This window comes from Macrosteles quadrilineatus, unplaced genomic scaffold, assembly GCF_028750875.1.
Source record: "Macrosteles quadrilineatus isolate MER2022 unplaced genomic scaffold, UCM_ALF_1.0 Scaffold_6__1_contigs__length_79288215, whole genome shotgun sequence".
Taxonomy (NCBI): Eukaryota; Metazoa; Arthropoda; class Insecta; order Hemiptera; family Cicadellidae; genus Macrosteles; species Macrosteles quadrilineatus.
Window position 1 is genome coordinate 52,506,387 of NW_026542599.1, and position 18,998 is coordinate 52,525,384.

General features: G+C 32.4%; 1 protein-coding gene across 1 annotated transcript; it reads left to right on the forward strand.

Moving 5' to 3' along the window:
• Positions 1-17,301: 17,301 nt before the first annotated feature.
• Positions 17,302-18,504, forward strand: LOC128997530 (cilia- and flagella-associated protein 251-like). The gene is made up of 2 exons (XM_054423170.1): positions 17,302-17,677; positions 17,969-18,504. Exons 1-2 carry the CDS (start codon positions 17,302-17,304, stop codon positions 18,502-18,504), a joined length of 912 nt encoding a protein of 303 aa, XP_054279145.1.
• Positions 18,505-18,998: the final 494 nt, after the last annotated feature.

Here is an 18,998-nt window from a genome sequence, read left to right on the forward strand (position 1 = left end):
TTTTGTAAAATGTGAACCAAATCACTTCATGCCAACTCCTTGCGTCGTTTGATAAAACATTACTTATGTGTGCATTAAAGATGGTTTTAACATTATAAACCCAAAGGCATTTGTTGAATTGTGCATCATTTTGTACATGTAAAGTAGTTTGGGACTGGCAGATAGATGTTTGTGGAACCATGTACTATGAAGAGGTTTGGTTTCGTGCCAAGAACCGTCACACATCCAGGTTATATCACTGTGAGTGATGTACTGGAAGCGTCGAGTACGATAAATGATTTCAAACCCCACAGGTAACAATTAGAAAGCAGTTTTAATTTATTTAATTTTTATTTTTGTTTTTTAACAGAAAAAACGTCGGGGGACATCTATAAATTAAATTATTTTTAAGGATTTGATGATTTTAAAGGAGAATGTACGTTATTTCCATTTCAAAAATAGCTAGCTGAGAAGCTGCTCACCTGTTAATTAAAAGGTCATCCGTTAAACCCTGAGAAAATCCAGCCACTAAAAGTTATACTAAATCCAGTATTTTTATAATTTGAATTTAGACTTGCTGTCCGTTGTATTTGTCTTTCAATAAATCTAATAGTTCTGGCTAAACCAACAGGTGTGTGTCATACGCAAAGCCATAAATAGCATCTTCCTAATTCTGCAATACACATCAATGTGTGCGTCACTGTGTTAAAAATATAAAGATGGGTGATTTTCTATTCTGCTGGTTTTATTTATTTAAAACACTTGGCCATCCTTTAATAGTGAATAGATTCAGAAGTAATATAATCATATACATAATTCATATTCTAATAAAAGCCCATATAATGCACACGAACAAAAAACTACTAACAACAAAGACACCATAATTATGTAAAAAATAAGTCGTGTCACACACCATTTCTGAAAAAAATTTCAATTACCTTACCCCACTTTTTCAGAAATGGGTAGTGTATTCGTCAATATAAATGTTGTTAACAATTTAAACTACTTACCAAAATATGTCTTCTTTGTATCTTAATGCAACGCAACTGTAATATATTACCTGAAACAAACAAAAAACAACTCAGTTATTATTTATTAATATCAAATTGTCTCACGATTAATAATTCACAATAAAAACTTGTATCAAACCATAAGTCTAAATCAGAGTGGTGTATTAAAATGTATTTAATTAGTTTTAAGATGTACACAAATACTGTTTGTTTAATTTAATTTATTGAGCTTGCAAGAAACCCGGAAGTTGAGTAATTGAGGAGCCTTATTTAATAATGATGAGAAGAGCAGCTCCTTTTTCTTCATAATCCAGGGTCATTAATTTACAAGAATATGAATAGTAGCTGTTACCAGCCTAAACAACTTTAAGTTAATGTTTAAAAATGCAATAAATTAAAATTCCATTTTTTATGTTTGTCGAAAAAAAACATTATATTGCTCGTTATGTGAAAAACATTTTTGTGTTAATTATTATCTCTAAAATAAGTAGTTTTTTTTGTTCGTGGTTTTGGAACCCCCAAAGCATCATAAAATATTTAAAGTAAATCGTGTAGAAAAATAGTTTTTCTATTGTTCAGCAAAGTAAGATTTACAATTTTCATTTATTCTGAACTATTTTTTTTTTTTTTTTTTTTTTTTATAAGTAGTAACTATGACTTAACATTGTGCTGTATTGTACTAATATATAATCAAAGCCAAGATTCATTAGATAACTAAAAAATAATAATATCTACAATGAATCTTTTTTTTATATAGTCATATACAAACTGTTATCATACTTATATCAAGGCACAATTTTATAAAATATGGTGAAGCTCATTTTTACGTTATAGGAGTTTGTTTACTGATCAAAATGAACAAACTAATTATTGCTTATTCTGGTTATCTTTATTTCATAGTTCTCCGAACTTTTTACATAGATCATACGTTTTGACCATATAGTATTAGAAAGAAAGATTTTAGAAGTAAAGTGTTTCAGTGCACATTTATCCTTGTTGACATACAACCAATTAAATGATGTTTCGCTGCGAGCGTCTGCCCTAGATGGATCTAAATTTGAACAAAGGTCAGTCAAATAACTCATCCATCTAGAAATAGCAAATACGAAGCAGTCATCGCACTGTATTGAGCCCTGTTACAAATTTTAAGAATTGAGTTTTTATGTTTTAACTAATAAATACATAGGTTACAGCACGAATAATAACAATAACATTATTGAATGACTTCCAGAGGTAGGTAAACTTTCAAATCCCATACGTAAAATACTACTTGATATTCAATGGAAAACTAGATATAATATTCTAAATATAATAGTTTTAGACTATACGGTTGCTTAGTAAAATATCTATACATTTAATATTGTAAAAACTAATTTAAATATAAGTAAAAACACTTCTTTTGTACCTCATAAATGTAGCAGGCCTAATTGATTTCACAGTATAAGAACATTTTGTGGGATAGTACACCATTTATTGTTTTCTATATATTCACATTCAATCAGGCTAGTTATGAGCTTTTGCAATGACTACAGTTTAATAAAAAAGGGTGGACCATATTTCAACCATATTAATCGAGGACTAAATTTAATCTGCCTTGTATTAAAACAACGTTTGTAATATTTGTTTAAAGAATAATGTAATACAGAAAAAGTACACAACGTACAAATAGTTCGGCGAACCTTTTCTATGTATATTATTTATTTACATGCACCAGAAAATGACAAACTAAACTGTTGGATCACGTTTTGGGACTAAGGGAAACATTTTATGTTGATGGCGTTGCTGGGAAGAAAATGAACGTAATGTTCATTCTTGGGACCCCAACCCTTGATACATGATGCAATTGCTCACAGCCGTGACAACTTTAGTGTTGTTACTATGGCTTTAGGAACATAGTAATACACTGTTGGTCGGCCGTTTCACAAAAACTTACACTATGTTATTATTTATTTTATGTCTAAAGTGACTGTATTCAGCTAAACTATATCAATAATAAAATATACTCCATTACATTAGCTTGGTGGAGGGTGTGTTATAGTACTGTTCTGGTAAATTAAAATATGCTGGATCAAATTATAAGGGAATTCAGAAACTATCGGATGTTTCAAAATTGAACTCAGCTGGTCTTGATTATAATTACTCCTATCTAAAGAAACACACACAAGGTATCTTATTCCAGTCCACACTTATTATTCACTCATATTTGTGCTAAACTAAATCCAGTTGCACCCAATATCAGTTAGTAATAATGTATAAACAATATGCAATTTTTATCCTCATGAGTCAGATTGAGGTGGTTTTAAGGAGTGTCTTTCTCTTTATATGGTATCCGACTAGTACAGTTTAAAGTTCAATCTTTACAATTTAATCCTATATGTTTTGTTAAATTAAGAGTTGTAATTGAATATGATAAAAAGATAAACTTCTGTAATATAACTATAGATTGAGGTCTGCAACTTAAAATAAAAAATAAAAAAAATAGACTAAACAGCGTTGAAACACAATATAACAGTCCTTTGGTTTTGAATTTAGGAGCAAAAGGATATTTTCTGTATCCAAATTCAATGGCTCTACGTTATTAATTATGTAATGTTTAAGCTTCATTACGTTTATGGTACATCACTTGTTTGAACTGTGTAGTATTCATTGAAAAAGTTAAATCAAGTGTCATAGATTTGAAGGGTTTTCAAATAAATGCCTCCATCTCAAATAAAGGTCTTCCATTATTTGGCAATTGTATTCTTAAATTCTTGAAATGACTGGGGTTTTCTAGATTATTTGTTGGAAGTGTTTCATGACTCAAATATATTTAATACAACAACCTATGTCAATAGCATTATCGTATTGATTATCATGTATCTAAAGCTTAGGCTATTGATAGCTTATGTAGGATGTTTTTGCTAATTATGTCGAGGGATTAATCGTCCAACTTCGATCAAACATTTTATGTTTCCAATATGTCATAAATATTATGGCATTCTATTCTGTCTAGGGTCCTTTTATTTTGAGTATCCTAGGTTCAACAAATACGGCTAAAAGTACAGAAATAAAATTGGTTTTAGAACATAATACATCAAAGATAATTACGACCATCCGTTTAACCATGTTACGACCAGCCATATTTGCTCAATGACCTTACTATTCCGATTTATGTTGATTGTGTAATAAAATACATACTTAAATATTATTTACTTTTCTACAGTTTATTTTAATGATACGGGTCCACCAGAACGGTTACTAATCTGTACTTATATTTTTAGTTTTTAAATCAGTACACAGTAATGAAATTTTTTTTTTAATTCACACTGATAGATTCACACTTATCTGGTCTAGAGGTTGGGTCACTGCATTTCTACCCTTTTGTATTCATTTTATTTCCGCAAAACATCAATGGCTTTTTTGCTGTAAAATGTATTAGTTAAAAATCATAGAGCACTTTTTCTTGGGGTACATAGCTCACTCAAACGAATTAATCATATCTGATATTCACTATATGATGAATCCATGACCCGATATTTTAAAGCCTATATAAAACTGGAGATCCATCACTTTAAGAAAGCAAATGGAAACTTCTCTCAAGCAAAGAGAAACTTATAGCGTTAAAGAATTAGTGTTTAACTACAACAGTACATTCACATTGTTTACCTTCATTCATATTACAGTCACTGAACAACACCATTTGCCTTTGAAACAACCGCTAGAGTCACTATCGATGAGGAACAACACCAACAGGAACAACAACACGAAACATAGCAATGTAACACAAAACCAAACAGTAAACTCAAACAATGGGGAACGCGGGGTACAAAACACTCTGTTAGGTTGGTAGTCCATTATATAACAAGAACATTAACAGAACAGCGGCCTGTGAGATACTGACAGTCATATCTCGAGTATCTTAATTAGGTGGCACTTGCCGGACAGCTGGGCAGCGAACAGTCGATCATTTAATTGTTGATCAGCTGTTGTGCGTTGTTGCAGTTATAATTACCAGTTCCACTTCGAGGTTTAAGTATTGGTTTATTTTGATTATAAATCTCCACTGTTAAATTACATTAGCCTATATTATATTTTCTCTTTTCGTATGCCTACAGAAATTACCGAATATAACGGTGACAAAATCTATTTTTGTAACACAATGAATATGTTTTAGACCCCATTATCAGTTTACTGTAACATTAATCATTTCCTTTAACCTATTATCTGAGAAATGTTTAGTAAATAATCTCTAAAATTATATATAGCCTACGATTTTGAGACCTAGGACCTGAAATAAATGGTTTATTGGATGGTTTATCTAATTTTAATAAAATATGATTTAGATAAGTTATACCTTGGTCAACACTTTTGTTCTAAAGGGGAACCGGAGTTTTGCCAAAGGGTGTCGGGCAGATGGGGGGATGCCGTCAGCCACCTCTTGGTGCGGAGATTTGCCTATAGGGATTGATAGGGATCTATGATATTTGCCAACGGTGGGGGCGGGAGAAAGAGAGTGTGAGACAGGGAGAGAGAGTGTGAGACAGGGCTGTTGGCTTGGGGTTGATGGCTAAGGTGATGGCCGTGTTCATAGGAATGCAGTTATGCGCTTGTCGCAGTGGGAGGAAATGTATGAAGTTAGGTTAGGTTAGGTTTGGGTTGGGTTAGGTTAGGTTAGGTTAGGTTAGGTATTTAATTAGGTATTAGGCAGGTTAATTAGCATCCTGCCAGGTTTGTCCACCCCTAGCGGAAGCCACTCTCATGGTCACGTGTAATCTCTCTCTCTCCCCCTCCTCCTCTCGCGGATACCCCAAACCGATGGCAAAACACTTGCAGTATGAGGAATTCGCGGACGGAGACCCTTTCTACCTGATACGGACGCACTCTTAAACAAGGCTGTTAGTGTTGATACTATTATTTAGGTTTTTGGGAAATTTTATGAATATCAGATATGATTAATTAGTTTGAATGAGCTATGTACCCTAAGAAAAAGTGCTCTATGATTTTGAACTACTACATTTTACCGCAAAAAATATCTATGTTAACCAATTGAAAAGTAAAATTTGAATAAAAGAAAATTAGATAACGATGAATGTTAGATGTGTTTGAGTTTAATTTAATTATTTAAAAGTCAGTTTGTTATATTTTTGCCCTATAATATTGTAAATGAAACATGTTCACGTAGTAAAGACTCTGAAGAACACTATAATTTATTTTAATAATCTTCACGAAATACCAGAGACTCGTATTTCTATTTCATGCCAAACACTTGAAGAAACCCCAAGTATATCCACGGCAATGCATCAAATTAGGAGTCAGTTTCTATCTTGGAAAGATAAGTCAAATCATTCTATAAACAAGAGTAACTCTGGTAAACAAACGTGGAAGTGTTTACTGCATGATGCCCCAATAGACCGAGTGTTGTTGGACAGAACAGCTGTTTGACTGCTCGGCTCAGCTGATAACCGACCACGACTGGTTATTGCCGGTCGAGGACTTGAAACAAAACGATACGTACGTGCGTCATGGAGCTAAGTTATGGCGCGAAAATAACAGACGCGACACGCTGTACGCAGTGAAGACTCGGTAGTCTCGATTATCCGACATTCAGTTATCCGACCTTCAGTTATCCGACCCACTGTGTTATTCGAACATCCGACCCTGCGGACGTTCGATCGACAAAATCACGTGCAATTTCGTGTACATGATTGAAACCGTAGTGGGTACACATGGTCTATTCTCATGTGAATACCAAACTCGCACATGACTGTACTATCTGATTAATTTAACTGCATACAAAACATTTTAATCCGTAAAATACATACTCTGCTATCCATTCCCGTCTTTTCCACTGTGAGAACTATGGCTGTATGGGAGTTTGGATGGCTCGAAAATAGAAAAATGATATTGGTTTCAATTGCGAACAGAGTTTATTGTCTTCTATAGGCTTACCAATGAGTATTATATGCTTTTAATGGGTTTACAATTTTTTCCAACGTTTTTAAATATTTGAATTTGCCGCGGCAGGTTTACATTTGACAATTGAGACTATACAGTAGTGCTTTATTCTATCGGAATACTGATTTATTGGACTAATACTAGAACGAACCTGTTAGAATGCTAAGACACGGTAGGTTAGGTACCTTGATGGCATACATATACTTATAAACTAAGGTGCTCTGAATATAGATAACTACTTGAACTTAAATTGTGGGCATGAAATCCTTCCTCTATGTTAAGCGTGGATTCCTTGCCTCGTGATTGTGCATTGGCTTTAATGTTCTCTAATATTTTATGGCAAATGTCCAAGAGTAAAGTGCCCTGATTTACCTTCTATACAAAGCTTCGAATTATATACCAATATAAAATTTAACGAGTGCAGTATGTAAAGTATAAACAAACATCTACCTGATTCCTAGAATGCACAATCAGTCTGAGTATTTGAGTAAGAACTGTTTAAATTGGAACTGTGTTGATCACTCAAAAAGCTAAATGTATCAACCATTATTAAATTAAAAGTCTATAATATTGGTTTTGAAAATAAATTCTACTAATGTGGAAGCGATGCCCTTAACAAACACAACCAACGTTTTTGTTAGAGAGAGTGTCCAAAATCCTAAAAAATTTAAATTAAAACTTTTACCAGCTTTTCTGAGTATGAACTATACTGGGACGGATTGGAATAGTTTTTTTTTTTATAAATATAAATTTTATTTAAGACAAACTATCAATGATTGAATACTGTTACCAACTGGTGACTGTAACCAATTTAGTAGAGTATTATTTAAAGTAACCTTACGGAAGTATGACAACAATTACATTAGAACATTTTAAGTGAAAAATATCGAACTGTGTCAATCCTGCCAACCAACAAAATAATTTTAATCGTCTACATTCTAATAGGCTACTTTTGTTTAGATTGGGTAACCTTGTACATTCATTTTCTAAATAGTACCTTGGGATAAAAATAAAATGCAATCAAATCCTTTACCTCTATTCATATTGAAGTCACTATGAAACGTCATAGTTTCGATACCTCGCACAATGAGTCCTTGAAACAACACTCAAATTGAACCAATGGGATTTTAACAACCAATCCTCACGACACCACCCACTTTACTAACTAAAGTTGACTCTCAACTATCTCCAGTAAACAATTGATAATTAAGTGTAATCAGAAACGTTCAGCCACTTTCTGACGCAATGACTTGTTAAAAGATAAAAATGCATAGAAAATGATTTCAATACATTCATTTGTAGTTGGTCCTTTAAATTAATCCTGGAATGTAGCAAGGGTTTTAAAATTCAGTGGTAATTTGCAATTGTTAGATTCGTGAAATATTATAACAATAGCCGTTAAGGTTAATGGATACACTTCTATCTCTGTTGACTAAAACAACTGAATGAGTAACATTGATTATTCGATTGTTTAATTCGATATATCGTTTGGTTAGTTAGATTAGGTTAACCTTACCTAACTAACCAAACGATATATCAAATAATTTATATATCGATCGATATTTTCGTTCGGTTGTTTGTGCCGACAGATATGGAAGTGTACCCATGTTAATGAATAATATTGTATTTAATTACAATTTTATAAGTTACATTTTTTTTTTAGAATCCATAAGTCTTATTCATTAAACCTAACTCCCTTAAATTATTAAAACATATTTTTTATGTGTTTTGTATAAACGAATAGCAAATGGATATCGCTGACTACATTCTTGAATTATCTGTCTTTAAACTGCCCTGGTCCATGGGTTGCTGTAATGCATTCAAACCGTTGCGATGTCCCTTATTTTCCCCAATTCAACAACTTGGTCACCTCAAAGGCTACCTCCTGATAGTCAAAGGTAGTACCAAATGATATTAGTTAAGGATTAGATTTTACCTTGAACTATTTTCTTCCTTGTAGATCTTGGTGTGTCTTGACAACATAAATAGATAGATCAATAGATCAAAAGATATAACATAGTTATAGTGAAAAGAGAGGAAAACTTTGTTAAATACTTTGATAGAGATTCAAATCACTTAATAATCAAGAACAAAATAAATTAGTACAACAGTTTTATATTTCTTCAACATCAACACAGAACATAAAAACCAACAATACTACACAAGCACATGTTAATATTCTAAAATTCAAAAAACATGTGTTGGAGCCAGACTAATGGCAAAAATATTTAAATGTCGAAACTTTTATTTCTTTCAGACATACTAAAGGCAAAATAAATCAAAATAACGAATAGAAATCCTTTCCCTTGAACAACAGTAATATCGGAGTTGAATTGCATATGTTTAAAATATTTATGTAACGAAAAGCAAATTGTAGTGCTAAATATTTCTTTATGTCAAGGCAATTCACTAACACGACCTCATATTTCACAAACACGCCGAGAACCCTGGGCAACATGAGTTTATTGGCACAAACTATAAGTCCACAGGATGTGCCAAACTTAGTTATCAAACACTTTGGTAACTTGCAGTTTAACATATAAGAAGTTTGTGATCAATGTGAGGTATATATATTAAAGATGATGTAGTATATACGTAAACTGTTCTACACTTAACAATAAGATATTGGATATTATTTAAAATTATTTTAACTGTTGACACGTTTTCCTTTTATAAGTGTTAAGGCCATAAACTCTAATGTACGATAAAATTATGTTCTGTATCATTTATACTGGTTTTATAAGTGTACGTTTGATGAATACGTTAGAAAATAAGGCTTGAATCACGTCAACCATTGTCTAGTCTAGTGGTTGTAAGGGGGTTTTTACGTCAGGGTTAGCCTATATTATTGATTTTCTTGTATTACCGTACTACTGCACACATTCATGTGTGTAAAACCTTTACATATTTGACCTCTGGATCAAGTGTAGTTCAATTAAAAATTGAAAATCCGTATAGTAATGGCGAGTAATTATGTTTTCAAGACGAATACTAACTTTTAACCCGATGCTTCATTTTCAAGCTAAAAACTAAGTTATTGGTATTGTAGCGCTGTAATTGGCTTTTACAGCTCTTTAATGCCCTAAGAAGGAAATGGCTATTTTAGTAGGCTACTTTATTTTCCATGCTTAAATTTAAAATGGGTAATTTCTTTGACACTTTTTAGAGAGCTAAATGAATGAACAAGATCGAAGAAAACTATATATCCTTACTTCTCAATCCCGCTTGGACTACCCTTCTGTGTAGACGTGTACATTGTGTTCACTTCCGTATATTAGTTCTTACTGTTTCTTAAGAATCAGTGCTTAAAGTTTACTGTTTTCAAAACAGTACAAATCCTAAGCGTGTGTAATAATTCTGTTGTTTTAGGCACTTTTTTTTAACTTCAGGTTGTAATCGTATACCAGATCCTAAAACGCCTTGAATTTATTTTCTACTAATAGTAAGGGGAAATATCTGCAACAATCTCTAAAACAACGTAATTACCTGAAATATAAACTTTAAATATTATAATTAAACGTGCAGTTATTATTATTTTACAGTCACTTTTAAATACGTATTACGTTCTTCTCTTCTTAGTTCTCTCCGTTGCAAAAAGTTGAAGCTACAAGAATAGGAAATAGTGTAAAAACTAATTTTCGTTTACCAAAAGTTAATAATATTATTTTATTAACCTTCTTAGTCTAATGACATCAAATGTAACTAGACAAAGAAACAGCAAACAAATATTGGTTTAATTTGGAGAAATCTATACAAAAGTCGATGCAACATCGATGGAACAATGTTGATGGCGCATCAAGGTAGAGCCAGGGGAAATCAGTGAAAAATAAAACAGTAAACCTAATAACATCTAATGTCACTAGCACTTCTCCCTGGTGTCAACCAACTACGAACTGTGTGTTGTAAATAACACTACTTTTTACCTAACCTCATTTACAATGTATTTTATTATACTTGTTAATTTTACAAAATATTACTTTAAAATCTGGATATGGATAATCATAGAGTTCTGTGTTACTTTTTATGAAGGTGGAATTACTGGAATTTATCATTGGACAATCGCAAACGTTTCCAAAGAAAACCGATCCAAACTCTACAATCTTTATGGGTATGCCCAGCACCTATGTTGCATTGGAGACCAAAACATCAACTACTTAGTGCAAGATTATACATTTTCTTTTATTGAAGGGTACATTGGATGGTAAAAGGTGTACTTACATGACTACTGAAACATTTCCTTTTAGCAAACAGAATTTTGAAAATATGTATACCAAGGTATGTTATACTTTTTCATGCTCCGGAACTTCCCTTCTTAAAATATTAAATTCATATATGTTACTATTTAAAGTGGTTATGACGTTTTAACATTTCATAATTATTCCTAATTTATGTAGTTTAATAATCAACGGTTAAGATTGACAAATGCCATTGTAAACAAATACAGTTATTAGCTTAGATTTATCTATATTTTTTTTTTATTGCGACGACTAGCAATGCTTTTCATGATTCTACCGTTACAAACCATTTTCGTGGTATGTTTATCATGGCATATATTGAAAATCCGTGAAAAATCCTGAAATGTTTTTGAATAACTTCAGCCAATAAATTGTTTCTGCTTACAAATAAAATTATCAAATAAAGAAACCAATCAATAACATCAAATTATCGTTTTGTGACGGCTAGGAAATAGTATTAAGATATAATAAATAACTACCCAAACTAGTTTTCCCATATATATAGGCTTTAATATTTGGGATTACGAAGTTAAGATCTTATCTTAAACGAATTAGACGTTGGGGTGGGCCTACCCACAAGACAAGGGAAGTTAGAGTTGAGGTCTACTAAGGCAATGATCTCATAACTTATCCTAACTCACTCTTAATCTTCTGACGCACTAGGCCAATTTTTAATCAATTTTTTATTTAGTAGAAAGTCTACGCATTTTTGAAACGGAATTAATTTAAGGTAATTTAGAAACATATTTATAAGTAAAATAATACAGGGTACTGTGTATGATCAGATTCGATAGTAAGCGTATATACTAATTTAAAAAAAGATTGTTTAAATCTACAACACATGTTACACTATTATTTTGATAAGCCTTTTCGTAAGTGAAACATCGTGTCATTTAACAAACGCGAAGAAATAGAATATTAAATTCTGGGTGTCCTTACTGTTTCCAAAGAAAAGAAACCAATTATCTAAAACTGATATATTCGTACAAAACTCCGCGGTGCAGTAAGCCAGTGTTGGTCAAAATTTGAACTAATTTGACCATGTGGATGTACAGTTATGAAAAGCAAAAGACTCATTATTAGAATATGATGACATTTACAACATAAGGCTTTAAAACTCATCAAGTTAACACACCTAATTATTAAAATTAAATGTTTTACTATGTCTATTAATTTGTTTAATTAGATGAATCTACGAGTTTTGGAAAGCATTTTCGTTGATAGTTTCGTTAACCTTAACTTATTTGTTAATTTCATGTAAAACCACGATATTAGGTAATAAATCAGTTATTAATACAAAAACTTTGGGTGAATACTGATTCCTATCGCCAATACAACACATTGATTACAAACAATATTTATGATGTAAGAAGTATCAAACCTTATAATGGACAAGCTTCTTCGTCAAAACAATATTCATTCCTGTGATAAAATACATTTCTACTTGGCACAGTATTTATTCTTAAGTTTATACTAATCTTATCATTTTGATACAACGTTATGTTTTTTTCTAAAACTAACCGGCAACTCTCATAACAAACGTTTAACTCACCTTCGGAAAGTGGGCTTAACATGAGCGGCGTAGCTCCGTTCATCTTCGGCATTTTACACCACACAGAAAAATAACTTGTTAAAAGCTCAAACTTAAGCTGAATCGGATATAAGGCACAATCACTATAAAGTTTACATTTTTGTTCCAATTCTACAATAATCGAGAGAGAACTTGTCACGTTATTGCGACTCTACTTTTTAAGTTAAACAGAATATTTCTGGGTAGCCCGCCCTTACGAAGTGGTGGTCAACACCAAACTAATGTTGGGTAGAGGTAGCACAACTGACAACTTATCTTTGAGTCACGCCATTTTTGGTCACGTGATTATTGATTTGCCAAGGACGATTCGTGAGTACATTGTTACCAACAGCCAACCTGTTTGCGTATCTTTTTAGACAAGTTTGGTTTACTCAAACAATTGGATGGAATTTATACGTAGGGTCTGGGTTACAAAGTTTTATCTTCTCATTTAATCTTACAAGGTAATGGAAAAGTATCTTTTTGCATGTGACACTGTTACTGCTGTACGTACTACCATGAGGTGATACCGATCAAATTTAAAATAATTATCTCCTTAAACATGTAACTTTTCAATAAGAAATATTTAATTATTGAACCATTCTAAAAATAGGCAAATTAACAAAGATTTTAAATTGTCAATAATTGTAGCTTGTGCGTACACCAGATCAAAATTAAATCTCTGCTTGGAAGCTTTTGCTTTTGACTAATTAATATACATCTATATCTATATATATATATATAATTCAATGTATGTTTGTTTGTATGTATGTTTGTATGTATGTTTGTTTGTTTGTCCTTTATGGACTCCGAAACCGCTCGACAGATTGTAATGAAACTTTCAGGCATTATTAAGCATTATTCAAGGATGGTTTGTGTGAAGTTTGGTGAAGATCCGACAAAAGGGCTCCGCCCCAGTGGCTCTGGAGTTTCCCATGTTAACCTTACGAGTACTCATTATAAATGGAATTAAAGATTCTTAACAGCTGGTTCAACTAAAGAATTTAGTTCTATGATGTTCAATAGCATTAATAAGTTAATAGGTTTACCAACAGGGGGCAGCACTATTATTTTTTTTCAATTTATGACAACAGCTAATTTGCAACCAAATGGTGAGTGAGCGTAGCAAACGAACTTCAACCCGGAGGCGAGTTAGCGTAGCGAACGAGCTAACCTGAAGGCAAGGGAGCGCAGCGAACGAGCTCCAACCTAAAGGTGAGTGAGCGTAGCGAACGAGTTTCAACCTAAAGGTGAGTGAGCGTAGCGAACGAACTTCAACCAGGACGTGATTGAGCCATGCGAACGAGCTCATCTTGGAAATGAACGAGCATTGACATAAAACCACATTAGGACAGGACGACGTCTGTCGGGCCAGCTAGTATATATATATATAATACGAATATTATATGCTTTTGGGTCTAATGATGGTTGGAGTGTGCTATCGAAATCGATCACCACATACCATATTTTATATGTATTTACCGTCTTGTGAATAAACAGTATAAAGGCAAATAATTAATTACAAATGTTATTTGACCTATTTTTGATGTATTTTATGTACTTTAATAACACGTACGATGCTGATAAAAAAGTTAATTATTATATATAAGATGAGTACATGTAATGTACGCTAAACGTTGCAATACAATTTTTCACTTTTACAGGTCCTTAACCTACACATTTGATAAAACAATACTTTTTCGCTTGGTGGAAATACGATTTGAACTAAATGGGTTTTTCCTGTAATTCAGTTCCAGTAGTAACAATAGTGTTACATGTTTCGATGAGATGTCATCATCAGACATTTCAGTACATGGAATAAATACATTGAATACGCTTAATTAGCTTCGATGGTTTATTAAAGTTGTGTTCCAGAATAAGCATGTCTACAAAAAAAATATATAATATTTCGTATCTGTATGAGCTGTGTGTTAAATGTGTGTTAGTATTTTTAAAACCAACGAAGCCAATCAAGTGGATTTAATGTATTTATTCCCCGGACTGAAGTGTCTGACTATGGCATCTTGCTGACACATTTAACTCCATTGTTACCTTTGGAACTGCATGACAAGTAATAAGAACCTAAATAAACAATTTGAGATAAGTTATTTAACATGTACCTGTGAGGGTAAACATTTAATAAAACATACGTTGAGTTTATTGCTTCAACACTTGGTGTTTATGAGTGTTTGATGATGAGCGATTAACACCTCTAAATGGAAACTCCTACCTTACATCATAGGTGAGGTTATTACTCAATAGGCTTAGAGTAAAACGCTACAACATAACGTTTTGAAACACATAGATTACTGAGTCTTCAATACACACTAGTATTTCTAAAACTCATAAATTATGTTTATCACTCGCAGTTAGATAATCTAGGAACAGATACAGTTGTAAAGACAATTTTTCACTCAACTCATAACGTTGAAAAGATTTGTTTAGTTTTAACTCTACATGGTTAACTCTTAACTTACTTTTTTCAATCCATATGGTAAATTTGACAGATATGTTCTGTTCACATATTTTTGGGAACTTACGTAGTAGTGTTTTAAAGTTACCATTACTATTCGCGTTCAGTTTACCATTATTTACTTTTGCAAATGTATTCTATCTAACAATAATATAAACAAATGCATATCTCAACACACCAGTTGGGCAGAATGGCTATTTAAATCGATGAAATTTAATAATATGTGCAAAGGTAGGAAATACTATACCGTACTGTCAAACATTAAAATAAACCTCAAATGGTACTTCAGAGCAGTGTAATTATTTTCAGAACTATGACATCACGTATGATATATAAAATTCACGAATAACAACTGAAATAAAGGTAAATTACAGATACATCTTTCTCAAATATTTACCAAAACGACTTGTATGTGAAACTTAGAACAGCAATGCTTTAACCAATTAAATTAACTGTTCGTAGTTTCCATTTGTACTCACAAACACTACATTCAGGAAACTACTAAACTGCTTATCCCTCTGAAATACTTTCATTCCACAGCATAAAAAACTGTTCCGGAATAAAAAAGCAAACACAAAAAACTTCTTATTAGTTTTGAATCGCCAACAAAATTAGGACTGATTATGCATAAATCTACTATAAAAGAAATATTTTTTATATTATTGACCAGTATAAGTTGAATAAGTTTTTACTGTACAGTCTACTTTGTACAAACTCTTCAACACTTCAACCACCAGTTACAGTTATTCATTCATAAATTGTTAAAATTGATTATTGATTTCATACAAATTTTTTTATGGATAACTCTGACCATCAACATCTCATTAATTATTCCTGGGACTCTTTCGTAGTGCAACGTGGGAAGCCTCCTGTATGGTTTGTCTACGATCCTTACAAACCACCTGTTTGGGACAATATGGGAAAGTCTAACATACCAACCTATGATTCTTCCTGGGACGACGATGATCAACCTACCAGCCAACCAACGTGGTACAACCCTTCGGTGAAGAATGGAAGAGAAAATTGCCGGAGACATTGTATAATGTCAAACTAAGCATATGTTAATTTTGATTTAAACGTTTTTTGTATTAGTTTCAAAAAAACTTTTTGTAAGCCTTCAAATTTTCCTCAAATATTTCAAAAAGTAATATTTTAAGTGAATACATGGATTATTTAAATTTCAGGATACTCTTTTCCTTTTGTTTTAAAATAAATTGAATAGTCAAAATGCTTGAATAAATGTTTATATTTTTGTAATGTTTTACAATAAAACTAGATAAGTAAAAATATTGTATTTTAGTTAACCCATTGTTTTTATGCAGAACAATTTAACTACGCAACAACTATAAAAAATTAGGGTGTATGCCATATAATGTGCAATTTGGGGTTTTAGTACTAGCAGGTGGACATACTTTAAGCGTCGATGATACACATTAATTAAAAAAGATAAGTTTAAACTCATTTTTTCTACAATTTTATCTTCAATTTTGAACATAATGAAAAAAATATCCTAAGCTGGATGTGAAAATCTTGGGTTTGAGGGCCGTATAATGAAAAGTAGCAATTACATTTATTTTGGCACAATTTCTTTTAAAACCGTTTCTGAACAGTACACATACTTGCTTTTTTAATTTTTCTATGTAATCTAAGTAAGCAACTTTTAGTAATTGATAATTTATTTGAAATGCAGCCAACAGTTAACAAAAAATAGAGCAAACTCATGACTAGCATTTTAATCTTATCATAATGGTTAGGGATAAGATTAAAACACAATTTCCCCCCTCTACAACGATTTGTTCTATTTACAATAATAATCAGCTAGAAACTAAAACTAGTGTACTTTTGTAGATGAGAAACATTAGTTTCAACTTACCCGTGATATCAATAATGTGGAGTGGCGTTCTCAGTTTCGGGAGTGATATTTGACTTTTAAAGTAATATATTTAACTTCAACTCTAATATTCTAAGTTTGTATGATAAACGTGAATAGTTAACTTTATAGCTTTTCACTCACAATGTAAACAGTAGTCTTTAGTGATAAAGTGTGCCAACCACAAATGGCAAAGTTGTAGAGACAACTTCACAAACGTAATTTAAACTATGGCTGAGCCATTGGCAGTGCCAAAGGAGCCGGATAAGCAGCATTCGTTGGATCTTACGAGCCCTCCTCTACCAGATGGAACCGCAGATTCTGATAGTTATGAAGAATGGGATGAGGATGAATACGACACAGAGGAAGAAGAGGAAGAAGAAGAGGAAGATGAAGGGGATGAGAAAAAAGAGGACGAGGAGGGAAAACCAGAAGTAGAAAAGAAGGACGAAAAAGAAGAGAGACTGGACAAGAAGGAAGTAGACAGAAAGGAAGAAGGGAAAGAAGAAAAAGAAGAGGAAGATATGGAAAAGGATATGTCAAATACGACTTTAGAAATATCAGTAGATGTAGATACTTCAAATGTACATGGAGCAGAAGAGAAAGGTAATCTTGAACATATTGAGAAAAAATATGGTAATTTAAATATTGAACGGGTAGAGGTAAGGAAACTCAAAAAGAAAAGTGAAAAAGGTTTTAACAACTTTAAACATGAGCTTAACCAATTAGAATACAGTAATACTAGGTATAAACAACTTTTTGAGTCATTAGACCAATCACATAGACAGAAGGAAAGGTACATACAATATGACAATGGTGAATATACTCCTAGAAAACGTGAACATAATTTAAAAACAAAAGAAAAATTCAAGAGGCACTCAAGGTACGATATTGCAGAAAGTTCTGATAAATTTCAAGAGTTTCATTTAAAACCACTGACACCATCGAGAAACACTGTCGAGGAAGTACAAATTTCTACTATGCCCCAGGAAAAGACTAGGAAGAAATTTCAGCCTAAAGAAAAGCCAATCTTAGATGAAGATGAGTGGTTTGAACCGTCTAACGAAGTTGATTTCCAATCAATTGGGAATGTGTGGCCTGAAGAGCTGACACCAGTGCCTGAAATAGGAAGTGAAAGATGGATAGCATTGATGGAACAAATTAGGTACAAAAATCCTTACGAAGGATATGTTCCCGAAGAGACTAAAGAACCGATGGAAGCCATTTGGGACCGATTCAATCGCCTGGACTACCAAGAAGGTAGGTATGTTGATGAGGAAATGTATATGAACGAAGATGGCACGTTGGACATGGATAACATGACTGTGGAAGACATGGAAGATCTCACAAAGAAATTTCATAGTGAATCAAATAACAAAGAATTCAAATTTGATTATTCGGAAAGTGTGGATAGTATGGGTAGTCGACTATGACGAATATTGTTACAGTGTGTGTATTTTTGTAGAATACATGACAATATTTATTGTTATAATACGTTTTGTTGCTTTACAAATTCTGAAACTGGTGAAGTGTATATTTTGTGACACGATGTATTTTTCAAACAAAATGTCTGTATTGTTTATACGTGCGAAAAAGAAAGGTTACTTCATATAAATGTTTGAAAATAATAAATTTATTAATAGGCCTATGTGCTATAAAAGACCGTAACCCTCAGTTTTGTATTCTTTACTCAATCGATAGGGCATATCTTACACCGCATTCTGTGGACGGATGCAACGTATAACCTAGCCTTTTTTAAATAATTTGGTGGAAAATACGTGGATAAGTGTGTACGAATGGATTAATATTTATTAATTTTTTTTTTAATTTCTTACCAGTCGTTATGCTCACTCTACTAAGTCTCTTAAATTGGTATTAATAGGTATATATTTTCATAACACGAACCTTATTGCCTTAGTTCCACAAT